A 27,065-nucleotide genomic window follows, 5' to 3' on the forward strand; every position below is an offset into this window, starting at 1 on the left:
GAAAGTGGCCACCACAATGAGGGGCCTGTGCACGCCAATGAAGAGTAGCCCCTGCTCATCATAACTAAAAGGAAAGCCCACGCGCAGCAACGAGGACCCAACGCAGCCAAAAATAAAAAATTAAATAAAATTTTAAAAAAAGGCAAACTCTTCTAATACTGCAACTTTTCGTCTAATATTCAGCCCTGTCCCACTGGTCCTGCCCAGTAGAGGTACAGGGGGACACCTGTAGGGTATTTATTTATAGGAAGGCCACAAGTTTTGAGCCCCTTGTTACAATGATTCCTGTTGGGTGTGTTGTAAACAGAGAAACCATTTCTTCCGGCTTCCTGCTCTGAGCACATCTATTTCTTTTTTAACGCTGGTTCTGACCCACTAAGTTGATCTCAGTGATTATGTGATTATGATCAGCAGTTTGGAAAAAAAAACACTGGCTCCCTGTACCTGCCGCATCTACCTCCAACAATAAAAGCAACCCAGAGAATGCATTAGCCATATTTCCATGTCCATGTGCAGTGCACTGAGGCATATGGCCTGGCTGGTGGAGAAATACCAACACAGTCCAAGGGTCCTGACATTCACTAGGACACACCAGACAGTTAAACTATCTACACTGCGGACACCAGAAGAAACATCTGTTCGTTTATTTATTCATTCACTCACTTTACACAGGCACTGAGCACTCCTTCAATGGTGTGAATATACAAGAGGTTCCTGGAGACTGTCCAGAGCCATAAATTCTATCTGCAGGATGGCTCAGAGGAGAGGAATCCAGGAAAAAGCTTGTCTCCTGACTGATCGATTGTTTACAATCTCCTCCCCTTCCTTAAGAGCTCAGGAATGTCTCTTAACACCAGATCTCAGCAATAGTTATGTCATTCCCACCTTTGAAGTCAAATAACTCTCAAGCCCAGCCTAGAAAGAAGGAATAAAAGGGAATTTCTGTCTCCCCCTCATTCTAGAGGTCTCTGATAAGCTTCAAACTAATCTATGGCTGGAGATTGTCTGAATTCCTTGCATTTTTCAATCCACTATTCCCCCCCCCGGCCCCCGCCCCCCGCCAGACAAGCAGCAAAACATCAAGGGATGGAAGAGAGTGTCAATTCATTCTCAACACTGCCAATGCCTTAGACCTAAGACTTTTCTGGATCTCTTTTCTACAGCAAGCAAAAAGAAGCGCAAACACCCCTCTCCTTTATTTTCCTCATGCCCCGTTCCCTGCCTCAACCATCCCAAAACAGTGAGCAAGCTCATGGAGTAGGACTTGGGGCTGACACGATAGAGGATGGATTTTTTCTATCTACTGAAGATGAGGCATGGAGGTAGTGGGGTTGCGCAGTAGCAAGACCTGAATTGTAATGTGGTGGAAACTCTCACAGCCTGGGCAGAAACAGAGAGGGGACTGTGAACAGAATTAAGTGATCGTGTATACCCTAAACTTGAAATGAGAAACTATTCAACAAATATTCTTTGAAGAGCCATAATTCAGGTGCACATGGGTTAGCTCTATCTCAAGGGCATGCTGAGACGAAGAGGGGAAGGGAATCAGAATCGGAGTGGAGTGGGGGAAAGGGAGGCATACAAACGCCCCATCACCTTGTCTCTCATTTCACTCCCCCCACAATAGCTTAGAAATTGATGAAATAACACACACCCATTCTGGGTTAAGTTCCCCAGCAGACCTAGAAACACTCAGCCACAAGTTACCCTCCTCTGCCTCTGGAGAGGAAGAATCATACAGTCTGCTGGGGTGGGGAGGAGACCAGGTACTGGGAGCCAAGGGAGTGAGGGGAGCTGGGCAGATCGGTTAGCACTGGAGCAGACGGGTGAGCACTCCTCTTTCCCCCACTCTCACTCCGTCCAGAAGCTCTCGCGTAAGTCACTTCCCTCCCCTTCTCAGCCCAGGTTCTGGCATCCCCTCCATCCACTTGCCCCGGGCTTGAAGGCTGGAGACGGAAGCAAAACCAACAACACGTCTCAGGAAGCTATCGGTTGGCCGACGGGGGGAGGGGAGCAGGAGACCCTCCATGGGGGAAAGAGGAGAAATCCTCTTTCAGCAGAGAGGTGACCCCCAAGCAGACAGCCCTATCCCCTCCTAGCGAAAGGTAAGAGTCCCTGGCCAATCTCAACGTACCTGGAGTTCTACCGCCCCCACCCTCCAGTCCAAGCCCTAGGATTTCACTCTCTACCCTTTGTCTTGCTACTGCTCACCCAAAGCCCCATGAAGTTCTTTGAAGGGCCCCTGAGGTCACCAGGACCCACAGAAAAGCCTAATCCCCCTCGTTGGGAACCAAAGTCCAAAAGAGCACAGGGATCTCGTCCCTGGAGCTCATTCTCCTACGACGCAATCTAGCAGCGCACAGGACGCCTGAGCAGCGCGCACCCGGAGACCCGCGCTCAGTTCGGGCAGGAGCCGCAGTGTCCTCCCAAAGGGCAGGGACGCCCCTTTTCCTTGAGCCTCAAAACAGTCTTCATCCCGCAACTCCCCAGGATTCCACCGCCCGCCGAGAAGCGGCAGAAAAAGAGAAGCGCCGCGAGGAGCTGACCGCACCGAGCGCTGCACCAGGTGATGTCAGCGAGCTCCTCGCTGGGCACTGGAAGGGCGGAATTAGAAACCGAGAATACCGCGCGAGGGGAGGCGGTGCGGACGCTTTTTCTTACCGCGGCCTGCCCCTCCGGGTGCACATCCACCAGTGTACACCAGCTGTGCGTCCCGTTCATCTTCTGCTGGGGTCGCAGCTGGGACCCCAACCCTGGGCCCTGCGGTCCGGCTTCTCCCAGACTGGCGCGCGCGGAACCTTCCCTAGTATAGGCACGTCACGGGCGGAGGCACGATAGGACACGCCCCTAGGACGCCGTTCGCCAACAAGCGAGCAAAGGGATGAAGTGGGCGTGGCCTAGGCGTTTCAGGGCACGCCCATCTGCGCTCTCTCAGATTTACCTAAAGGTGGGGCTTGGGAGCTGCTTATCTGCTTAACTGAAGTTTTGCCTAGTGTTATGTATGGTTGTACCTTAAACATTAGTCTTGCCCTCTCCTTTCAACTCCAAGACCAGTATTGGTAAGACAGAATCACCCTGCCTGCCCCTAGAGGATGAGGAGTTCGAAAAAAGCTTCCATACATTCTCCTCTCCTTATACATAGGCCAGCCTGTAGGCTTTGTGGAGCTGAGCAAACATTTCCTCCACTGTACAGGCTCCCAAGACCAGCTCACTCAGACTGGCCTAAGCCAGTCTGGTAGGTGCCCTTCCCTGGCAGGAAGCCCAGGCCAAAGGCAAAGCTAGCTTGGCTCTGGGTGGGGCTTGTTTTGCAGAAGCTATTATACCAAAGCTGCCCTTATATGGATGGGAGAGGTGGGACACATTGCCTTAAAAGGAATTTGCATTCTTGAGAAGGGATGAACCTCAACTTCTCCAGTGGCATTTGCTCTCTAAGCCCAGGTTAGCATCTTAAGGGCCTAGAATAGAGGATGGCCAAGCAGGAGCGTGGAGCCTCTTCCAGCCCAACTGCTCTCAGCAGGTGGCTTCTCCACTGGGCTATGGTCCACATGGACACCAGACAAGAAGAGGTCTGACCCACTCTTGAGTGGGCAGAACCCCTAAATCTGGCAATAGGCTCTGGTGAACAGCTAGCTCCCTCTTCAAGGCAACACAAGGGCAGGGATGACAGAAACTTCCCCACCTCTCATGTAGGGACTGGGTCCCATGCCTGGTAAGAATGGATGGGTATCTTTGCGCCTGGGAGGTGCATGCTTGGGCTATCCCTATGCCCCAAAGGAATAAAACCCATTTCTGGTCTGTCTCCTTTAACCCTCAGAGAAGGCATTTACTGGCCTTGCTATTCCCAAAAGTTTCCTCAGGAAAGAATGGAGCTGCTATAAACACTTCTCGGCTCCCTAAGTTCCATCTGATCTGTTGTAAAAGGCCTCTAAAAGTGAGGTGAAGAAAACCCCAGCTTCAGCCTCTAAGCTGTACAGTAAAATGGTTTCTTCATAAAATTTAGACCTCCAAATAAGTCAGGAAAAAGAATGAGAAGAGAAGTCAAGGATTTCAGTATAGATATATAATTTTAATATTTAATTTAAAATAAATTCAATGCTGGATTGGATTGGGAGAGAATATATGATTTGCAGAATAAAGGAAATTTTTTTTAATCATGAAATTACAAGTCATTGGTGAGAACAGCCTTCTCCCTCCTCTAGGCTTCTTACAGAGTCTGCTTAGAAAATAAGAGAGGTGAATCACCTCCCTTACCTCCTCCCACCAGAAAGTGGCTCTCCCCAAATCCCAAAGGAGGAATAAGTCCACCATTGCCTCTTCCCATTTCTACCAAGAGTCAGCCTCTAGCCCCTCTGTATCAGGTCCAAGCTCCTGAGATAATGAGGGTCCCTCGGTTCCCTACTGAGTTTGGGCACATCTGATCAGAGAAACCACAAGTTAAGGCCCCGGAGACCAAAACCTTTGCTTTTCAGACTTGCGTAGACAGTTGTCAGAGTTCCCAGGTGCAACCATCTTATAAGCACATCCATAGTCACGGAGGGAGAGGAGGAAGGATGGAAACCCTGAGCAGAAGCAGCCCCACCACCTTATCATGGCCCTCCCAAAGTCCCTCTCACAGGGCCTCATAGGCAGGGAAGCCGGTAGGTCTCTCGACCAGTCATTGGGGCAGCAGGGAAGGCAGAAGGCCCCGGTTGGGGAAAGGGTGGTCCTTGGAGAGGTATGAATGTGCAGGTAATAAAAGGCAAGAAGAGCATCCTTATCTCCTCACCCCAGCTAAGGCACTGAGAAGAAAGAAGGAACATAGAAACGGTAAAGATGGGAAGAGGAGGAGAAAGGGACCCCTTGGATCCTGGCCTGGGGAAGACAAAAAATACAGGAATGGAGACAGGTGGGGACTACCACATGGGCCCCATGACCGTGCAAAGAAGAGCCTCTGAGAAGTGGGTAGAGTCACGCCAGCATGTCCATTACCCATAATGTTCCCCTTATGGTGCTCCAGAATGGGAAGGAAATGAGTTGCAGGAGTCAAGGGGGCAGAATCACATAGGGTATTTCCCTGAGCCTGGGGTTAAGGGCTAAAGAAATAAAGCTTTATATACATGGCAATTTCTATCCCTTCCTATCCTGCTCAATCCCTCTCAGCCTATATGCTCACCAACATACTGCTGTGAGGGAGCAGAAGAGGGGGTCGGCACTTAAGGAGGGGGCTCAGTTGGCTTAAAATGCCCACTCCTCCAGGGGAAAGGGAACGTCTGTCTACCGGCTTAGCGCTGATGCCTTTTTTATCACCTTCACTCACACCCCTCCCTGTCTTAGGTCTGAATAACTGGGTCCCCCACAGGGATGAGGAATCTGAGGCTGGGCAGAGCAGAGCAGGACTGGCCAGGATAGGCCTCAAGTGTGGTTCATGGGCCCTTGTGGACCACGAGCTAACAGGAGCTAGTCTGCAGGTTGCTCTCCGTAAGCAGTGAGGCGATGGAGGAAGGATCGTAGACGCTGTCAAATTCCTCATCTGAGCTCAGCCCTTCATGTTGGAGAGTTGACTCAGCAGCTGAGCGGGAAGCTTTGCGCCTGAGTCAAAGAGGAATACTGGTCAGGGAAGGAGACAGAAAGATTTAAACAGCCTCCCTTTTCATGCTAAGGAAACTCCCAGTTCTCCTAAGGCCTAAAGCTATTCACAAGATTCCCCCACTAATTAGAGATATGGGGAGATGGGGTACAGGATGGGGGCTGACATACTAAAAGACAGTCATACTGGCTTTCATCCAGGAATGAGTGCCTGCGAAGTCCCTTCTTAGAGATCCTCCTCCCCATCCCATGGGTTCAGGAGAGCCCATTCCCTTATTGCTCTGCTATCCCGATGGAACAGGGGGCAGAAGAGCAGCCCGTACCAGGAGTCCTTCTCCAGGACTTTGATCCGGGCCTGGAGCTGTTCATTGACCTCATGCTGTTCCTCCAGCTCACGCTGGGCCTTCTTCCTCAGGCCATCCAGTCGCTCAATTTCCTCTTCGGCTTCATCCACCTGCCGCTTCAAAGCCTTCACCCTCAGGCTTAGCTAGGCAGGATACCAAGTCCCCACATTAGAAAAGGAGCTGCTGCTACTGTGGCCTGGGATCCTCCCCTGCAGCAATCTTGACAAGGTATATACAGTTGCCCCTAGGAAAATGTTGAGACCATGGGCAAGTACCCTAACCTCTTAGGTTTGTCCTGGGGATTAAATAAGTTAATACATCACTTAGAAAGAGAGCCTAGCACATCATAAGTACTCGATACCCATGCTTACTATGACTGCTCTAATCTAGTCCTTTCACTCTAGTCTCTCTGACCTTATAGAAGGAAAGTCTAAGTTTAGAAGACCTGTGAGATGGAACCTCTCTTGGCCTTCAAGCAAATGCATAGTATATACTTGCCATATGGTTGCCTGGCCCTAGCTGCCATCCTTACCTGGTCTTTCTGGTCATTCACATGCTGTCGTTCATCATCAATCTGGATGGACAGCTCTTTAACTCTCCGCTCCAGTTTTCGGTTGGTGGACTGCAGAACTGTCTTCTCCCTAAAAGGGTGGGGTAGGGGGATGTCTCTGGCTGTTGTCATTTCTAAAGAAACTCCTACTTGGCCCCATACTGCCTCCAAGAACTCCAAGGGCTCAGCCACGAGCCCAACCATTAGACTGAGGAGGATCCAGGGCAGATGCAAAGAAACAGGTAGATAGAGGTCATTCACATTTCAGAATTTCTGCAACTCTCTCTTTTCCCCATCAAGAGAAGAGGTCTCCCAAAAGATCAAGCCAGGTTGGCCATGTCTGAAACAAGATGGAGGGATACCAGAGGAGAAAAGCCCAGAGGGAGAGAGAGAGGATGGGCTCATGTCACCTCTCTTCAGCCTGCAGCCGCTCCTGCAACTCCCGATTCTGGGACTCAAGCTGAGAGAGGCTGGCACTGGGCTTCTGGAAGCCTTCTGAGCTGGCCAGCCGGCTCTTCAAGTCCTTGTTCTGAGAGGGACAGGAAGACTCCTTGGTTAGCACTCAACCTGCAATTGCTTCCATGGTCATTTTACCCACCTCCTGAGGCCTATCCCCAAGACTCCCTCCCCCCCAACCTCACCTGTCTCTCCAAGGAGATTTTGTCACACTCCAGGTCCTGCCGAGCAGACCTCTCCTGCATGAGCTCTGTCCTCAGCTGGTCCACCTAGTGGGGATGGGCCAGAGGAACCAGACTTAGGGAGGACTGATGATGAACCAGCAATTTGAACCAAGTGGAGCAGAGTAGCTGGAGGGTGCTCTCTGAATCCCCCAAATTCCCAGGCAACTAAGAAATCACAGACTACTCAGATGGGAGGGGCCACAGAATTTAAACAGGGCCTCCTCAGTCTCACCAGGAACTAACGTCCATTCTGAATGCAAGCAGCCCAGACTCAGATCCACAGCCCAGGCCACCAGGATTCCTTCCTCCATTCAAACTCCCGGCTTCTTTCCACCTGAGGAAACCCGCCAACCCCTCCCGAAAGCAGAGACCCTGCAGTAGAGCCGGGCACGCACCAATTCTGCAGCCAGAACTCCATATATGAAAGATGGGAAGGTAGGGTTGTTTTTGAAAGGGCCAAGAGGTTCTGTCATTGGGGTAGACACGGATAAGGCATAAGGAAGGGGCTACCTGGTCCCGACCACGATTCATCCGTTCCGTCAGCAGCTCCACAGTGCTCCTCTCCTCATCTAACTCCACCTCCAGCCGTGAGACTTTTTCCTGTGGCAGAGGGCCAACAGGTTAATTCTGCCCCAAATGCTGGACACCAGAACGCCAAACTCTGATCAGGAGCCTCTCACACACCAGCCTCCACAGGTTCTTCTCTCCCACATCCCAGAACCCATTGGTCCCTGCCCCTGCCCAGAGCCACCATGGAGCTAGCGCCCTCTGCTGCCCAAGTGAGGCATCAAGGGAAAAGGGTGGGCCCGCTCTGACCTTGGCGCCTTGGCAGGATGACAAACCCCAGAATCTATTTCTCACTGGTGCAGCCCTATTTCCCAAATGGGAAAATAGAGAGAAACCCAAGTGCCCAGGCCAAAGCTGAGATAAAGAGAGTCAGAAACTGAAGCATCAGGGTACAGATTGGGGAAGCAAATTCGAGTCAGGCAGTACCATGTAGAGGCTAAGACAAGACTGCCTGGATTTAAAAATCAGATCGACCGCTTCCTAGCAAAGGGGCCACGGACAAGTTGCTTGGCCTTTCTGTGTCTCAGTTGTCCTCATCTATAAAATGGGGAAAACAAGCCTACTCATGCCATATGGTTATTCTCAGGATTAAATAATTCTTAAGTACCTGGCACACAGCACAATATGTAAGTGTTTGCTTGCTGCTGCTACTGCTCTTATTACTGTCGTTGTTGTTATTGCCAAATATAGCAAACTGAAGACCACTGTTGACTCTAAAGGGGAGAAGCCACTGCTCAGCTCCAGCCAACTGTTGCCATGCGGACAACTCAAGACTCAAAGCCCAGTGTTATTATATTTTCCAAATGTATGAGAAAAGCCAGAAATCCAAAATTTTATGTGACATCGACAAATTTCTAAACAGTGGCAATTAATTCAAAGTTGTTTATAACACTGCAGTCAAACAAAACCCATCAGCTGTCGGCTGCCAGTTTCCTATCCCAGAGGCTGGAGTGTCCTGGCTCTTTTCCCCACAGAAGTCCCACCTGTGCCAGGATCCAGACACCCTCACCTTCCCCATCCCGCCCACCACCCGTCACCCCCTCACTGTCCTCACCTCAAGGCCCTTGAGCTGACGGCTCCTGTCATCCTGGGAGCGTTTTTTGTTCTCTGCCTCTTGCTCCAGCCCCTGCAGTCGCTGGACCAGCAGCTCTTTGTCCAGCCGGGCAGAGTCCCGCTCAGCCTGGGATGCCTGCAGGCCCTGCCGCAGCCTCTGAGTCTAGTCAGAAGAGAAAAATGCAGCAGCTCAGATAAGGTAAGATGGGGGTTGAAGGGTGGAAGCAGTCCACCCCATGGGGGAAAATTCTTCAACTCTGACATTCTTTAGAATTGCCAGAGCACGGTGACGATAAAAAGACTTGACTTTTAGCCCATATTCTCTATCGTCTTAAAATTCCCTACACAAGTTTAAATCACCTGAGGAGCTTCTAGACTACTGATCCTGGATCCAAGCCCCAGGGTTTATGATTTAAGTGTAACAGGAGGCATCTTGGGTGTTGAGAGCTTTAAAATCTCCCCAGGTGACCCTAATGTGCAGCAGAGTTTGAAAATCACTGCTGTGCAGACAGTGCATCCTCTACTGTCTCTGCCTACAGTGGACAACTGCCCCCACCCTCCCCCACCGAAGTGATTAGACCTAAACCCAGGTCCCAGGATCCCTTGGTCACAGGTAAAGAGGTAATGACCTTCAAACCAAGGACGTTGGGACTACTGCCATTTAGGCTCCTACCTCATCCTGAAGCCGGCTTAGCCCTCCAGCAGTCTTCTCAGCCTCACTGGCCCACTCCTTGGCCTGGCGCTGGGCATCCGCCACCTCCCGCCGGGCCTTTTCCTTGTAATCCTCCAGCTGGGCCTGGAGCTGCTGCAGGGCTTGCTTAGAGTCATCCCCAATCTGCTCCAGCTGAGGCACAGAGAAAAGAGATTTTTCAGCACTGCATCTCTTTAACGGATGCCTCTCTCTCTTCTCTGGGCCCAGACTCCCAAGACTCTCCCAGAGCCTCCTTCCTGCCAAAGTAGCCCTCTCTTGCTCTTTCCTGGACCTAGGTCCCTAGTATGGCTGGGAGTAATATATAGATTTCCTGGGTTCAAATCCTGGCTCTACCACTTATTAGCTGTGTGACCACAGGCAAGTTATTTACCCTCTCTGGGTCTCAGTTCCCCATCTATAAAATGGGATAATAACAGTGCACCTACATCACAAGGTTGTTGTGAGAATTATGTTAATTAATTACATAAAGTACTTACAATAGTGCCTGATACAAAGTAAACCTTAAATGACCATATTTCAGCAAACCCAAGATACCAATGATTATTACAAAGAAAAAGAAAAATTTGCCAATTGAACTATAACATACCGTCAATTATAAGACACAAATCAATTTCAGAGACGGTAAAATGTACATTTTAGAATTGATGAAATATTTTAGGTGTTTGCTCCGGTTTTATAAATAAGCGATTAGGAGGAGAACCCTACCTGAAAAAAAGTAATTTATCTCCTTTTCTTCCTTTCTCCTTCCCTCCCCCAAATATAAAATTCTACCAATGAAAATTCCTGTTTTTAGGTCTTATAGACATCTAAGGAGGGATTATAGGCCTTTTTCCTTCCCCTAAATATAAAACTCTACCAACGAAGATTCTTATGTTTAGGTCTTACAGACTTCTAAGAGGAACTCCAGGAGACATTCTCCAAGGATCAAGATCATAAAGGAATGGGAGGTAGGGGGAGGTCAAGAACACTGAGGGGAAGTAGGAAGGATGCCACTCTGCAGATGTAGACTTGGCCTCCCCAACAATGAACTTGAGGAAAGCAAACACCACATGTCGTGACCCCATTCCCTCCCCTGTTCCCCCCGCCCCCCAGGCAAGCTTCTGTGTGAGCTGAGCCTCTTCCTGAGCCCAGGCCACCGTGCCCCACCTCCTTGTTCAGCCGGTCCACAGTCCTGTCCAGCAAGCGCTTCTGCTCCTCCAGCTCAGCCTTGCTGCGCCGGAGCGCCTCCCGCTGCTTCCCCTCCTCCTCCAGGGCCCGGTTCAGAGCCTGCTGCTCCTGTCCCAGGCGGGCCAACCCCCGCTGGGCCTCTTCCAGCCGTGCCTCCAGTGCCCGCTTGGCTGCTGTCAGGCTCCCCTCCTCTTCCTGAGCTGTGTTCAGGGCCTCCTCTAGCCGCTGTTTCTCTGCCTGGGAGTGGGGAAGGTGAGGGACGTTGGACCGAGGGGATGCAAAGCTTGGGCTCAAGCCATTTGGAGGTGAGTAGGTGGGAGGGAGGAGGAAAAGATGTTTATGAAAAAGGTGGGCAATGAAAACAGGCTCAGAGGAACCAGCAAAGATCAGAGAACCTGCGAAGAGTGGGAAATGGACAAAAATACCAGTGCAAAGCCTGAGACATTCACACTAAAGCACACTCCAGGAAATAAACCCGAGGTTAACAGAGGACTAGGGAGGCAAACAGAAGCACGCTACAGGCAAAATCAAAGTGATGGCTGAGTATTTAGCCAGGGATGAGAGGAGAGAAGGCCAGGAGGAAGCCAACAATGTCAGCAAAAGCACTGACCTCTAACCGCTGCACCTTGTCCCGAAGCCGAGCCTCCGCCACTTCCCCACCCTCCGCCAAGCCTCGTGCCTCCTTCAGCTGCTGCTCCAGACCCAGGATGCGCCTTCGGAAGTCATCATTTTCCTCCTGGGTCTCCCGAAGCGTCGTTTCCACTGCTGTCCGACGCTGCCCCAGCACTGCCATTTCTGCCTCTGCTGCCATCTGAGCCTGAGGCCAGTTCAGGGAGAGGTGGCTCAGACCCCAGGGCTCAAGGTCATTGGCGACTCCCAGGAAAGCCACCCCAAAGAGAGCTCACACGAACCCAGGTGTGAAGAGGGGTAGTGCCACCAGCCAGAGGCTTCCCTGAGAATCCCACCCCTACAGAGATGCAATGGGTGTCACCAGGTACAGCCCAACCTCCCCCTGCCACATCCTGGCTACTTTTAACCACACACCTAGGACCAAGGTATTTGGTCTATACATACCCATGATAGGTAATTTTCCACGCCCTCTGGCTCCTCAGCCCTCCAGACCCCTCAGCCTCCACCTCCTAAGCCCTGTGCCCACTCCCCTTGCCTTGGAAGCCTCTTCACAGTCTTGTCTCAGTTGCTGGAGGGTCTTTTGTAGCTGGAGGTTCTGCTGTTCCAGCCCCCGGCCTCGTTCAGCCTCTACCCTCAACTGCTTCTCCAACTCCCGCTCCCGGTGTCGCCCAGTCACCTCCTGGCTCTGCTTCTCTGCCTGCAGCTCCTTAAGTTCCTCCTGTGTCCGGCGCAGCTCCTAGAAGGGAAGGGAAATGGTGACAGGGCAGAGAGAGCCAGCCTGGGATAACAGAAAGTAGAGAAACTGAAACTCTCGTACACTGCTGGTGAGAATGTGAAATGGTATGCCCACTTTGGAAAACAATTTGGCAATGTCTCAGAAAGTTAACCATAAAGTTACCATATGACCCAGCAATTCCACTCCTAGGCATATACCCAAGAGAACTGTATAAACATGTGTTCACAAAAAACTTGTAAGTGAATGCTCATAGCAACATTATTCATTACAGCTAAATACAGAAATGACCCAGATGTCCATCAATTGATGAACAGATAAAAAATGTGGTATATCCATGTAGTGGAATATTATTCAGCCATAAAAAGTAATGAAGCACTGATACTTGCTACAACATGGATAAACCTTGAAAAACATTATGCTAGGTGGAAGAAGCCAGACATGAAAGGCCACATATTATAGGAGTCCAATTATATGAAATGTCCAGAATAGGCAAATCCATAGAGAGAGAAAGTAGATTAGTGGCTGCCAGGAGTGGGGAGGGTGACCGCTAATGGATGCGGGGTTCTCTTTTGGGGTGATGAAAATGTTCTATAATTAGATAGTGGTGATGGTGTTGGTTGTACAACTCTGTGAGTATACAAAACCCCACTAAATTGTATACTTTAAAAGGGTGAATTCTATGGTATGCGAACTAAATCTCCATTAAAAAAATTACATGGAGTGAGAACAGATGAGGGTATGCATAAGACAGGATTGGCTATTTTTTTTAAATGTTGAAAACCAAAATATGTGACACAATAAATATTGGTGCTGCTCTGATTTCTTTTTTAAAAAATCAAAATATGATTTCTCATTCTAATTCTTTATCTATTAGCTACTTCTGAAATTCAGAAAGTATAATTAGGCTGAAAGGTTATATGTATATAGTGAGTCTTCAGTGTAAGACACTAACATACTAATTACAAAGAAAAAGAAGGGACTTCCCTGGCGGTCCAGCAGTTGGGACTCCATGCTTCCACCACAGTGGGTGAGGGTTCGATCCCTGGTCGGGGAAGTAGGATCCCACATGAGGTGCAATGCGGCCAAAAATAAATAAATTTTCAAAATTTTTTAAATAAAGAAAAATAGCACAGTGTATGGTCTACAGTGGACTGGGTTAGTCTATTTTCCTCATATATATCTTATTGATTGATTAAATACTTAATAAAATTAGCTTAATATATAAGATAAATGAAACACTAGTTATTACTTTTTTGCTTTTTAGCTTTACCCAGCATAATAAGTCAACTGAGATTGTCTAGAGGAATGTCCAAGTTCACTATATCAGCTAATATATTTAACAGACCTCAGACTATCCTTGATATTTGTTAACTTAAAAACAGTATAGTAAAAATTAGGAGTACTTTTGATTTCACGACCACCAAAGTATGTTTGGCTAACATTTATTATCTTTTTCTCCACCAAATATTTTGCATAAGCTCAGGCTTTTATTTATCTGGAAAATCATCATTCAGAGCTATATTTCTTTACTCATTTAAAAATATGATTACCTTGATTACAATTAGGTAGTTTTATAGTAAAAGCATGATAAACAAGAATTGATTAATACTTGTTAACTGAGCACCTACTACATATACAGCATAGCAAATGAAAGAATATAAACCCAGAAGGATTCTCAGGAGGCCACAAATGCCAGTTCCCTATAATTAATGAAAATATTTTCTAATTTACAAATCATCTGAAATAATTCATTGCTTTCTTGTCCTTCATAAACTGATACCAGGAATATGAAGAAATTATTTGTGTTCACTTCAATTTTACGACCTTATTATTCATAAAATATCCATACATGATAAAACATTTAGCTACCTGTGTCTAGATTCTATACTCTCTAAGCAGCCTTCAAATTACAATTTGGCTTCCCATATAGGTCAGCTGGCCATGCCACTGCAAGTGTTCCAGTCCATGTGACAACACCACTCATTGTAAGTTAATAAACTGGCATTCTAACTGTAAATGTTTGTTTCATAAGTGTAGTTAATGAGTCCCCTCTGAGAGACAGAGCAACTCTTGCTATCCTGACCAAATTAGGTTTCCAAGCTTGCAAAAATGACCCTGGAGTTTCACAAATCCACCTCAATGCTGCTACCCATGAGGTCTCTTGGGAGGCAGCCAGCAGCCTCTGGCTATAACCCAACCTGGCCGCCGAGAGCCCGTTCCATTAGAAACTTCTATACTAAGTGAGGAGACCAGTCCTGCTAGAGTGTGTGCTGGGAAGAGATAAGGCTGAACAGGCAGGATGAAGCCTGAAAACCACGCACACGGGAGACAGCCACACAAGTGTGGAGGCCCTCGTGGATAGGTGAGGCAGATGCCCATCACCCCAACCTGCCCTATTGCCCCCCAACTCCCAAGTACCTTCTTGAGCTCCTCCACCTGGCGAGTATCTCCAGCACCAGCCCGCGCCTGCCCTAATTCCCTCTGCAAGACCTCTATCTTCTCCCCAAGTTCCTCTTCCATCTCCTCCTTCTCCATCCGCAGCTGCAGGAGTCTGAGCCCAGAAAGGTGAAACGAAAGGGAAAGGGAACAGGGTGAGGCCGCCTGCCTGGGAGAGGTGAGCAGGACAATGACAATGATAACCACCTCCCTGGAGGCAGGACACTGGGCACCCACCCTCAGGAGGGCGGAAGGTGGGGATGGAGAAGGGCAGTTTGAGAAATGGGAAAGGAAGGAGCAGAGCACTGGCAGAAAAGAGGGGGAATATAAGAATCATGTATAAGCATCCTGGGGGGCAATGTCCTTACTCTTGCTTGGTGGCTCTAAGTTCCTCCTTGTTCTTCTGAAACATGCTCTGCCAATGCCCTGTCTCCTCCGAGGTCTCCTCCAGCTCCCTCTGCAGCTCCCGCACCAGGGCTAACATCTTCTGCCTCTCAGCCTCCAATGCTGCGTAATCCTAGGGAAGGGGAGAGTCAGGGGCCAGAAGGCTCGGAGGGAAGAGCTCACTCCAAACCAAAGTGTGAGTGTGTAGAAGGGGAGGCTCAGGTCCAGAGGCACCATGCCCACTGCACACCCTGACACCCAAGGTACCTGGTGCAATGCTAGCAGAAGGCTCTCTTCCCAAGACACAGTCTGCCCCTCTGTCATCTACAGGAAGCCTCCCCCAGTTATTTCCCCATGGGACTTCGGTCACACATCCTCATGGGACTTCTGACCTGCACTCCTTCCCTCTGCCTTCGTAGGTTTCCTGAGCAAGGTTTTCATTACATCTCACATGTGGCTTTTAGGGGGAGTTCCGGTTATGACCATGAAAAAATCCCCAAATACCAAGACCTCGAGGCAGCCCCCTTCCCTGGGGGTGCTCTCTTTTCCCAGCCCTGATCTTGTCACGTGCCTGGGTTGCATCCTGCATGCTCCGGCGAAGCTGCTCTGCGTCCCGCTGGTACTGCTGCCGCACATGCTCTACCTCCTGGTCACGGGAGGCCACCTCCTCCTTCAGGGCGCCCTTCAGTGCTGTCAGCTCCCGCTCCCGCAGCCTCAGCTGCTCCTCTACCCGCTGCTTCCCCTCTAAGACCTCTTCCAGAAGCTCCCGGGTCTCTACCAGGTCCTGGGGAAAGTGAAGGTGGAAGTCAATCAAAAATATTTATTGAGCACCTCCTACCTGTTAGGCATGGTACCAGGTGCTCTCTGCCCTGTAAGATGCCCTGTTAGGATAAAGGAAATCTACCATTCTGGGCTCTAGTGCCACGCCGCCATTGAGTCGGCCTGAAAGCACCCTAAGGGATACCTGTAATCCGCTACCTACTCCCCATACTTTAGGGAAACTGCAGATGAGCAGACTTGAGGATGCTCTAGCTGAAAGGAAGCAGAGGCTAAGGTACCCCAATCCTGCTCCCTACCTTCATTAGCACCTCTTTAGCAGGCTCAGGACCCTGGGCCTGTTTCAGCTTGTCCTGCAGCTCCATCACCTGCGTCTCCAGCCCATGCCGTAACATTTCACCCTGGTCCAGGAGGAGCTTCATGTTCTGGAGCCTAATAATTAATTATAGACAACAGTATTGAGCACTATGTGTAAGGCCGTTTTCTAAACACTTTACTTATATTAGTTCCTATAAACCTCCTTCAAGTCTTTGTTCAAATCTTAACAAGGCTTCCCCTGACTACTTTGTTTAATATTGCAACCCAGCCCTCCTGATCTGCTTTAACCTATTCTACTTACCACCTTCTCATATGTAATACGTTTACTTATACAATATGTTAATTGTTTACTGTCTGTGCCCCCTTCCTAGAAGCTATGCTTCATCTTTATGGTTCACTGATGAACCCCAGGAATCTAGATCAGTGCCTACTACACAGTACTCATTGCAAAAACTTCTGCTACATGAATGATTAAATCCTCACAACAATCCTGTGAGGTAGTACCATTATTAATCCCATTTTACAGGGCTTCCCTGGTGGCGCAGTGGTTGAGAATCCGCCTGCCAATGCAGGGGACACAGGTTCGAGCCCTGGTCTGGGAAGATCCCACATGCTGCGGAACAACTGGACCCGTGCGCCACAACTACTGAGCCTGCGCTCTGCAACAAGAGAGGCCGCGACAGTGAGAGGCCCGCGCACCGCGATGAAGAGTGGCCCCCGCTCGCCTCAACTAGAGAAAGCCCTTGCACAGAAATGAAGACCCAACACAACCAAAAAATAAAAATAAATTAAAAAATAAAAAAAGAAATGTTCAGTTCCATCACATTTAAAAAAAAAATCCCATTTTACAGATTAAGAACCTGATACACAGAGGCAAATCTAGGGAGCCTAACTCATGTGCTATCAGCATTACTGATAGAGAAGGTAAAGAGAAAGGTCCTGTCTTTAACCTTCTCTGTTGGCCCCTTTCAGCTTCTGGAGATTTCCCTGTCTCCCCCAGCCCTGGGGGAGCCTCTAACTCTGGCTGAGGCCCTCATGCAGCCCTGCAAGCACCATCAGCTGCACTCACTCCTTGGTGCTCTGCTGGGCTTCCCCATTCCTCCTCTCCAGCAGCTCCTGCAGTCGGCTGCACTCTTCTGCCTTCTCCTCTAGCTGCCGCTCCAGCCCAACCCGGAATGGCTCTAGCTTCTGCCGTTTCTGGAAAGGGAAAAGAGAGTGAAACAGGTGGAGAGTAGGGAAAGCCTCTCAGAAGGACCAGGAATAATGGGAATACCTAACACCTATTGACACTCACTATATGACAGGCACTGTACTAGGGACCTTATGTATATTATCTGCATTTAATCCTCATAACAAGCCTCGGTACTTGTAATGGTTTAAAATATGTTCACAAATTATTTGACATTTCTTTCAAAAGGTGAAGCCTCTCTCCTTGAGTATAGGCTGGACTTAATATAGGCTCCCTTTGAGTATAGGCTGTCTCTTCTAACAAATAGAAAAAGGGGGAAGTGATGTGTAGCTTCTGAGACTAGGTCAGAAAAAGGCATCGTGGCCTCCTCCTTACCTTCTCTCTTGGATCACTCACTTCGGGGGAAGGTAGCTACCATACTGTGAGGACACTCAAGCAGCACTATGAAGAGGTCCACATAGCAAGGAACTGAGACCTCCAACTAACAGCCACTGAGTAAGCCGTTTTAGAAGTAAATCCTCCAACACCTGTCAAGTCTTCTAATGACTACAGCCCCAGCCAATACCTTGACTGGAAGCTCATCACAGACCCTGAGCCACAACTACCCAGTTAAGTGGCTCCCAGATCCTGGGCACTCAGATACTGGGTGATGTTTGTTTTGAGGTAACTTGTTACACAGCAAGAGATAACTAACACAGCACAATTATTATCCTCACATTACAGTTAAGGAAACAAAGGCTTAGAACATTTAAAGAATTTGCCCAAGGTCAGTTACATAGCCAACAAGTAAGAGTACCAGGATTTGAATTCAGTTTGACTCCACAGCCCACCGCTCAACCAGTACATGACACTGCTTTTCAGGAAACAAGGGGAGTTACAATCTAACACTTACTGAGCACCACCCATATACAAGGCAATACTGTGACAGGTGGAAGCAGTATAAAAAAAGAGGAGTACGTAGGCTTGAGCATAAGACTCACCTGAATTTTAACACTCCTCCTCTACAACTTACCACCTTGAGCAATTAACCTTTCTGATCTTCAACTTTCTCATCATACAAGGGTCAAGGATGCCTATTTTACAGGGTCATTGTAATTATTACATATTACTCGGGATAGTACCTACTACAAAAATTAAACTCAATAAATGACAGCTACTATCACTGCCATCATTACTATGATGATGCCAAGAACTGAGGTAAATAATTTACTCAAGATTTATACAGCCACAGTGAGTGGCAGAGCTAGGACAGGAAATTCCAAAGGAAATGGAATTAGAAGTAGTTAGACCCCTAATGAATGTGCTCCTCCTCTCTAAGCTCCAGAGAACCCCAGAAGTCCTTGCTGGGACTAGCACATACTCTTGTCTCACAGGACACACAAGTGCTCATTCCATTGCTTGGAAGGGCCAGCTCAGGCCAAGGTTCTTTCCCCCTGTGGCCCTTCATCCCTCCTGCACCTCTAATCTCTCCTCACCTTCACTTCTTCATCCAGCTTTTTCTGTAGCTCCTCCACTTTTTGGGTGAGTTCACCCTGCCCTGCCTTAGTGGAACCAGAAGAAACCATCTGCCAGAGACACGGGGGGAAGGAAGCGAGTCCACATCCAGATCCCAAGGCCCACAAGGCCCTAACCCTGCCCCCTGCCCCACCGTGAGAAGGCCACTCACCACCAGAGGCTGCATCTGCTCCAGCAACAAACTGACCTTCCTCCTCACAGAGGTTTCACTTTCTGAGCTTCTGGAGGATAAAAGGACAGATGCAAAGGTTAGGGGAGGAAAGGGGTAGCAGAGATGAGGGAAGGAAGGGTTAAGAGCGGGGAAGATGGGGAACAAAGCTAGAAGGAAAAGAAGGGAGGTGTGTGACTCTGCTATTGGGAGGGTCTCCACTCACCCGTCTCTCAGGATGCCGTAGATGGTGGCCTTCACGTGGTCCACACTGCCTGGTGGGACTGCCTCCTGCTGGTCTCGGAGAAGGTCTGGAGTTGATTTGAACTATAAAAAAAAGTAAACCCAGAGCAATAGGAAGACTACAAAGGTTACGCCAGAAGCGTGTGTGTGGTTCAGATGGAAGAGACGTGGCAGTTGGGAGACGAGGCCCTTCAAGCACGACGAACAAGCCTGAAGTGGGGTAAAGAGGCAACACCTCTGAGGCCGGAGCAACAGGCCAGGAAGGGGTCCAAGCAGGGTACACCTCTCACTATCGCTGCAAACCAGATTTTGCTCGACAAACAGATCTCGACCAGTTGTGAGCTGTGTCACAGGTTATTTGTCACTAATGGCAGTTAATGTACTTGAATTTGTGATTTACTTTTAGAATGGGCTTAACTTTGTCTCAGAGTAAAGTCACTCCCCCACTCACTCGCATTCCTGAGTGGGAGACAAAGCGGGGAGTTTTGGCAAGAGCACCAGGGAGCCACTCATATCTTCCAAGCCTGCCTCACATTTGCTGCAGACCTAGCAAATGCTGGTGACTGAGGCCCAGTTAATGGTCGGGCAATGACAAGTAACTCTCCATGCTTGTGAATGGTGATTTCATAGTTACTTCCACTTCCTTCAGAATTTTGCCCATGGAAGTGTCTTGTACATGTGAATACCATCTATTAAGTAGATGGATAAAGTGGAGGACAAAAAGTAGACTTTCTGCCATAGGTCATTTGAATCAACATGGAGACCCAAGTAGGTCAGGGCTGATGAGAAGGGGCCAGGGCTTGGAAGCCACAGAGGGGTGAGGTCTGACCTGTAGCATGGGAGGGTCCTGTGCTCTCCCCCGTGGCTCCTCAAAACTCTGAAGGACCCAGTCCTGGGTCTGACGGGAACGGCTAAAGCCACCAAGACAGCTCTGGGCTGACTGTTTCAAGCTGCCCGTGTGCTGGTCATGCTTTGTGCTAGGGGTCCAGCGGTTGGGGGACCAGCGCTCCCGTTCCTCAACGGCGTCCCGTGGGAGCCGGCTGTCCAGGCTCTGGCTCCGCTTGCGCTGCTCAGGGGGCAGCATCCGCGTGCGGCGGCCAGTCCGGCCCCGGGCCTGGCCCCCATGGTGACTGTCAAACTTGTTGATGAGGGAGTCCACCGAAGACAGTGGGGCAGTGTCAATGGTGCTGCCCAGGTAAGCTCCTTGGTGGGCTAGCTCCAGCAGGCTGGTGCTCCTGTTGCTTGGACCCATAGGGGCAGGGCCTGCCAGTGAGGCCTGGGACTGGGAGCGCAGTAGCCTTCCATTCCAGTGGGCCCCGGGCTCCTCATCAGATGTGCTTCCCTGCGAGCGGGCAGGAAACTCCTTGGCCTGAGAGTAGGGGCTCTCGGGAAGTTCCGAGTCAGAGCTCAGAGCTCCTGGGGCCCCTCGGTTGTTGGCCCCCTTGATCTGGACTCCAAAGGAGTCGCCACCTTTCTCTCCACTGTTGAGCACCACAAAGGGTTGCCCAGCGATGCCCTGCACACGCACGGCAACCCCATAGGTATTGGCTCTTGCATCCTTAGCTGGGCGTCGTCCACCACGACGTAGGGTGCCCATCTCTGCATCACACACTGGCTCTGTGATGAAGCGAATCTGGACTCCATGGTCTACAGGGCCCCGGGGCTCGGCCATGGTGGACACCTGCTCCATGGGTAGGAGGGGTCCTAGAAGATGAAGAGTTTAAGCTGAGAGACTACAAGTAGAAACCCAGAAACCTCCACTTGCCCAGCTTTTGTGAGGGTGATTGCCCTGTCAATCCCTTCTACACAAAATAGTGGTTCTCATACTTTACCTGAGCAGCAGAGTCACCTGAAGGACCAGTTAAAACAGACTGCTGGACCCTGCCCCCAGAGTATCAGATTCAGTAGGTAGCCCCAAACTGAGGATTTACAGTTCTAACAAGTTCCCAGGTGATGCTGATGCTGCTGGTCCAGATTCCACATTCTGAGACCCACTGACCCAGAAGAATCCATTTCCTCTAATACAGTCCTGGGGAGCTTGGTTTTGTCAAGAGTTTAAAGATTTTTCTTGATCTTCACACGTACACATATAGCACTACCGTGTGCTTCTCCTACCCCCAGGGAAGGCAGAACCCAAGCCCCACCTGCAGACACCTCCAACCCAATAGAGAATAGGGGCCTCCCATCCCAGAGCTCATTTCAAATACAGAAGACCCCAAGATATGTCATCCCATTTCTGGGAGGATACTCAAAGAAACCAATAGCAGTGATGCATCAGGGTTGGGGGAACTGAGGGCTGGGGACAGGGATGGGAGAATGACTGGCTTTCTATTATATATCTTTTTGTCCCTTTTGAATCTGGAACCATGTATTACCTATTCAAGAAAAGATTTAAGTAACATTTAAGGGTACCAGTCCAGGAGTTAGTTCCCTGGCGGTCCAGTGGTTGGAACTTGGTGCTCTCACTGCTGAGGCCTGGGTTCCATCCCTGGTCAGGGAACTGAGATCCCACAAGCTTCATGGTGCAGCCAAAAAAAAAAGAGTATCAGGTCCCAGGACAGGCAGACTTGTCCCACCTGAGGGCCAGAGCCAAGACCACCTACAGGCCAGCTCCCTGGGTCTACACTGCCTAAGCTCAGAGTCAGCAAATGGAATGTGTTCCAGGTATTGCTTATTGCTCTGGCTCCAGGAACTTGCAGGAAGAGGTTCTCCTCAAAGCAAATAAAAATCCAGCTTCCCCACCCCTTCTGCTTACCTCCACCAGGGCCTAGCACCAAACTGGAGGAGGAGCCTCTGATGTGCCAGAGACACAAACATACCCAGCTCAACCTCCCAGGGGAGCTCTGGGCCAAGGAAACTTGGCAAGGCCCCTTTCAGGGATTGTAGAAGCGCCAGGAAGCTCAGGAACCCAGGAGGGGTGGGGAAGGGAGGGGCGGAGCTCCAGGTGAGAAAGGAATTGGAAGAAGAGCATTCCTAGTAGCATTCCCAACCCCTCCCCTACAGGGGAAGATACAGGGGGGGAGGAACACCTTATCAGCAATGGTTCTTCACCTTTTTTGGTGTCTAAGAAAATGATGAAAGCAATGCACCCTTCCCCCAGGAGACAGCCCACCCAAGCTTTTACCACAGAATCTCAAGACGTCCTTAAGGCCCACCCATGAACCCAAGGACCCGATCCTTCCACTATGCAGACACTGGGGAGGACTTTAACCAACCACTGACTCAGATACCCCAGAAAGCAATATTTTTAGTTGGCAGAGCCCTATGTTGGAATTCAAGTAAGAAATGGGACCAGAAAAGAAGCTACAAGGCAAAGGCGTAAGTTCTCCAAGCCACTCATCCAATAGAAAAGGCACTGGACTACAGTCAGGATCTGGCTTGGAATCCCAGCTTCTGACCTTCACATGATGTATATAACCTTGGGCAAATCACAACTTTTCCCAGCCTGTTTCCTCATCTGTAAAATGGGTATAATAATACCTCATGAGGTAATTACCTGTGAGAATTAGATAATAACAACTATGTGGGTATACACAACTGTAAAAATGTATCGTTATACACTTAAGATTTTTGCACTTTATTTACTTAGGTTCTACTTCAATAAAAAGAGGGAAAATGTCAAGATATTAAACATGAATGCACCTAGGAGCATAAGCCTGTCACAAAGCTGACAACAAATGTTATCCTGCACATATGCTGCTCCTTCCAACAGGACCTTCCTGGCTTCACCTGGTTTACAGAATGATGTCACTTCCTAGAGAAGTCTTCCTTGACCATTCCTTCCCACAAACTAGATCATATTCACATTATACACTCTATAGTTGGCCTTCAGTGAGTGTGCCTCAGTTTAGTTATATATTTATCAGAATGATGATTTGTTGCCTATCTGTCTCCTCCACTAGGTTATAAGCTCCTGGAGGGAAAAAAGACATTGTTCTCAGCTGACTCCTGTGTCCCCAGGGCCTGGCAGATGGTAGATGTCAATATATATCTATTAAAAGTTGTATCCCAGGGCTTCCCTGGTGGCACAGTGGTTGAGAGTCCGCCTGCTGATGCAGGGGACACGGGTTCATGCCCTGGTCTGGGAGGATCCCACATGCCGCAGAGCGGCTGGGCCCGTGAGCCATGGCCGCTGAGCCTGTGCGTCCGGAGCCCGTGCTCCGCAATGGGAGAGGCCACAGCAGCGAGAGGCCCGCGTACCGCAAAAAAAACAAACAAAAAACAAACAAAAAAAAGTTGTATCCCAAACCAAGGCAGACTCAACACAGCAGTGGGGAGATTTCCCAAGGATCGTGCACAGCCATTTCTTGTTTGTCCTAGTAACAGGACCTCTTCCTGGCCTGGACTCCCTGTCCTATTCAGGCATAATTTTGGAACCAGATGTGCCTAGAAGTCACATGATTTATTCATGATGCAGCTCTACCCTGACAGTACATCTACTGATCTTCCAGATCCAGGTCAAGAAGTTCCCAGCCTAGTCCCAGAGAGTGCATAGCCCTTGCCTGCCCAAGAGCACCAAGCTGCTCAGAGGCGGCACCAAGTGTACCCAGAGGTCCCAGTGACTCCCTAACCTCAACCCCCTTCAGTCCCAGGACATGTGGGTCAAGGGCCAGGAGGGCTAAAGGGATCTTTGGGGTGGGTCAGAAAGCAGGGCTCTAAATGATTCAACATGGAAAACCCGAAACCTATCCGCCTTCAGTTACAGAGGACAGCGGGGCGGGGCCAGGGGAGCAAGGCAGCTCCAAGGCCTTTCGTAAGCCCCAGAGGCAGGTAAATAGTGATCTAGTGCCAGGCAACAGGGAGCCCAGAGCCTCTCCTCTCACCAGATGCCTGACCCTGCTTTTCCCACCAACTGTACTCTGGGAAGAGACTAGGCCACAAGTTAATTCAGCTTCATCTTTCTGCCTCTGTCATTTCTGCCTGTAAGGAGAGGGAGAATACAGCACTTGTATCAGGCAGCCACTTCTCCCTGAGTTACTCATTAGCCTGCCCTGCCCCAATTCCATCACCTCTGGCCCAACCATAAGCGGCTGGCTTCCAACTAGGAGTGACAGGGTCTCTGGACTCCTGGCAGGAAGTGGGGGTGGGGTGGCTCCAGGTGTGCCCAGGAAGGACTGGTATACATAGGGCCTGGCAATATGCTAAATGCTATATAATTGGCAGGTGCAGAAAATGGTTGAACTAGAGGTACAGAGATTAGACTCCCCTCGGAGTAAACAAGGAAAGCAAATGGTGAAAACAGAAAAGGACAGTTCAATGACCTTGCTCTTTCGGCTCCTATTTTCTCACAAAGAGTTAGCAAGATAAGGTTGCCCAAGGATCCAAAAAGAACCCCCCATGTGGGCTTCCCTGGTGGCGCAGTGGTTGAGAGTCCGCCTGCCGACGCAGGGGACATGGGTTCGTGCCCCGATCTGGGAAGATCCCACATGCCGTGGAGCGGCTAGGCCCGTGAGCCATGGCCGCTGAGCCTGCGCGTCCGGAGCCTGTGCTCCGCAACGGGAGAGACCACAACAGTGAGAGGCCCGCATACCGCAAAAAAAAAAAAAAAAAGAACCACCCCATGTGTACTCCTGGCTCAGTCCACTGGAAAAATCAAACCTGAGCACCAGACTAGAGCTGCTTGGCCAGTGGGGAAAAAAACACAATGAGGAACTGGGCCCCTGCAAACTGGCTGGACTGGTTTGAGAGGCAAGGGAAAGGGGAGGGCCGGGGAGACTCCACTGGCAGCTTGTGAAGCAGACCAGAGAAATTCCACACCACAGAGGAGGCAGAGGGGCAAAACCATGGGCAGGGACTCCGTCCAGCTTAGATGCCAAGGCCAAGGCTCTGAAGGAAGAGGCAGAAGGTGGGGAGGGAACAGGCAGGAACAGATACACAGTGTGCCTGGTGACTGACAGACAGGCCAGTGTGTAACTGAAGACTTTGTCTCCCTCTACCCCTCCCTCTAAAGTTCCCAAGGTTGCATTCCAGATCCCACACTTAACCTGGGCCACCTCCCTGGCCCTCAGTTCTCCCCTTCCCTGGCGTGAAGAAAGCAGCAGCCCTACCCCCTCCTCACCTCCCACATGGGTGATGGCATGCAGGTCAGCCTGGGGAAAGCAGGAAGGGTTCTAGGAAGCCAGAATCCTCTTAGGGTCAGGCAAATCTCTGGATTAGCAGTCCCCTAGAGCCAGCCCCCCATTCCCGAATATCCAGGATGAAAAAAGAGGTAGAGAGGCATGTGCAGGCAGCCTGTCGACAACATAGCGGTTGCTAATTATTTCCCAATTACAACAACTCTCCTCAGGCAGGGCATCAAAGGGGCCAAGCTAAGGCTGGCTCTGATTCCCTCACCTGCCTAAGGCAAGGAAATCTGCCTCAGAAATTTTGTCTCAGCCCTGACGTGCACCTCTCATCCAGCTTGGAGACTTAGAGGTGCTGAATCTCCTAGTCCTGTGGTCTCCTGAGGAGTCCTGCTTATTTCCTGCACCAGTGCCTATGGCTAGTCCGACAGCCATCATGGTCCAGCTGTCAGGGATGCCTGGTAGGGTTTAAGGAAATAATGGGGAATTTCTGAGAGGCATGAAGGAAATTGGTTAGGCTCCCAAACCTCACCCAATGGCCCCACCTAGAACCACAGAAGTATGTATGCTTGGGGGGGAGGGCTTGACATTAGCCCCCAGAAAGAGGCCTCATTAGAAAGAAGTATTTCTACACATTTTGTAGGCCTAGGGATCTAGGCTTACTCAAATCCCTCTCTTGTAGAGCACTCTCTCAAGAGAAAGAAGGAAATATTCTCCCTGGCAAGAAAGCAAAGGAGGACAAAAACTGAAAGACTTAGTTTCACACCTAGCAAAGAGATGGGGGTGCCCTCTCGCTCTACCTCTCAGTGTCTATTAATTGCACCTGTCTTGCCCTATAGATGAATGGTTAGAGAAAGATTCCACCTCAAAGCCAGAGGGAGGTATCAGCACCGGCTCAGACTGGCAGTCGGGTAAAGAACCTCAGGGAAACAGCACCTTTCCACGCCCTTTCCCTTACGTGTCTGAACCTCAGGCAGCAGTTCCCTTTGCCCAACTGAGACTGACTCCTTCCCCCCACCATTCCGGTCTCCAAGAGAAACTCTGCCCCGGGGACTGGCGTCTGACCTCCAGAGATATATTGGCCCTGAAACGCTTCCATGCCCTGGGAATAGCCTTAGCCTCAGGTGCCCCTCACCTGGCACCTTCCCAGGCACCTGCGTGTTGCATCTTAGAGTAGGAGCCAGCTCTTAATCAGTACTCCCACCCTAACTTGACCTCCCCTCCTCCTCTCGCCAACTCAGCACCTGTGCCCTGGGTATCTCTGATCGCCTGGACTCCCGCCCCTCAGGGGTACACCTGAGGGCTCGCCTGCCTCTCAGGCGCCCTTGCGCCCGCCCGGTTCACTCACCCCAGCCGGGCTCGGCGTTCCCGGGCTCGGGCTCGGGTAGAGCTGCACGCGCGGCTCCCGGGCCCTCCCCCTCTGTCCCTCGGCGCTCCCTCCTTCTTTCTCCCCCTCCCACCAACCTGTTACTCCCCTCCGGAGCTCCACCTCCATTGGCCGTCACCACCCGCCCCGCCTTACCCTTCCTCGGTTGGTCCGTTTCCCGCGAGGGGCGGGGCCACCGCCGCAGGGACCCGGACCCGGGGTCGCCAGCCCGGGTGGGCGGGAGGGGCCGGTCGGGTCACGTGGGCCGGCGAGCGGTGGAGTGCGGGGGCGGGGGTGGGGCTGCGAGGGGCATCGGGAGGCCATTTTGGGGACTTAGTGGTTGGCAGTCCTTGACGGCCCCCGCCCGGCCCCTGGACCAGGATCCTCCAGCCAGAGCATCTTCTCTCCTCAGCTGCAGAAGAGTCCCCCGCCTGCAGGCTTCTCGACGGGAATCTCTGTCCAGACTCCTTTCTGCTCTTCACCTACCTCCGCATAAGCCAGAATACTCTTCCGTCGCATTCTGCGGAAAATATCTTCCCAGTCCCCCGACGTCAGCACCTCCTCCACTTCAGCTCCGTCTCCCTTTTCCCCAACCTGAGCTGGATCCCAATCTTGGTTTCTCC

At 50.4% G+C, this 27,065-nt stretch overlaps 2 protein-coding genes and 1 pseudogene across 8 annotated transcripts in view; all 3 read right to left on the minus strand.

The window, feature by feature from the left end:
- Positions 1-2,815, minus strand: part of TUFT1 (tuftelin 1) — a 44,808-nt gene extending 41,993 nt beyond the window's left edge. For 3 of the 4 annotated variants that reach the window (XM_029231186.1, XM_029231184.1, XM_029231183.1), the window contains exon 1: positions 2,662-2,791. In XM_029231186.1, coding sequence (XP_029087019.1) covers positions 2,662-2,721 — 60 coding nt within the window. In that variant the 5' untranslated portion in view covers positions 2,722-2,791. Of the gene's footprint in view, positions 1-2,661 lie in introns of all 4 variants that reach the window. The other variant, XM_029231185.1, reaches the window with a different exon arrangement.
- On the minus strand, positions 225-347 carry LOC114900176 (annotated as a pseudogene).
- A 1,230-nt stretch (positions 2,816-4,045) lies between the features above and the next one.
- On the minus strand, positions 4,046-26,524 carry CGN (cingulin). Of its 4 annotated transcripts, none has more exons than XM_029229448.1 (21): positions 26,425-26,524; positions 19,844-20,718; positions 18,998-19,098; positions 18,775-18,844; positions 18,584-18,673; positions 16,989-17,116; positions 15,901-16,033; positions 15,396-15,608; positions 14,809-14,957; positions 14,423-14,555; positions 11,804-12,004; positions 11,249-11,455; positions 10,618-10,875; positions 9,433-9,603; positions 8,761-8,922; positions 7,650-7,739; positions 7,101-7,184; positions 6,870-6,988; positions 6,442-6,550; positions 5,889-6,052; positions 4,046-5,568 (listed from the first exon to the last, which is right to left on the minus strand). In XM_029229448.1, exons 2-21 carry the CDS (start codon positions 20,702-20,704, stop codon positions 5,427-5,429), a joined length of 3,585 nt encoding a protein of 1,194 aa, XP_029085281.1. In that variant the 5' UTR covers positions 20,705-20,718; positions 26,425-26,524; the 3' UTR covers positions 4,046-5,426. The 4 variants fall into 4 exon arrangements, with proteins under 4 accessions (XP_029085281.1, XP_029085282.1, XP_029085284.1 ...); XM_029229449.1 differs by having other exon boundaries at positions 5,427-5,568; positions 18,775-18,841; XM_029229451.1 differs by lacking the exon at positions 18,584-18,673 and having other exon boundaries at positions 5,427-5,568; positions 18,775-18,841.
- Between the last annotated feature and the right edge of the window lie 541 nt (positions 26,525-27,065).

The sequence above is a fragment of the Monodon monoceros genome, unplaced genomic scaffold (assembly GCF_005190385.1).
Source record: "Monodon monoceros isolate NGI ecotype Baffin Bay Population unplaced genomic scaffold, NGI_Narwhal_1 Super_Scaffold_18, whole genome shotgun sequence".
NCBI classification, from domain to species: domain Eukaryota; kingdom Metazoa; phylum Chordata; class Mammalia; order Artiodactyla; family Monodontidae; genus Monodon; species Monodon monoceros.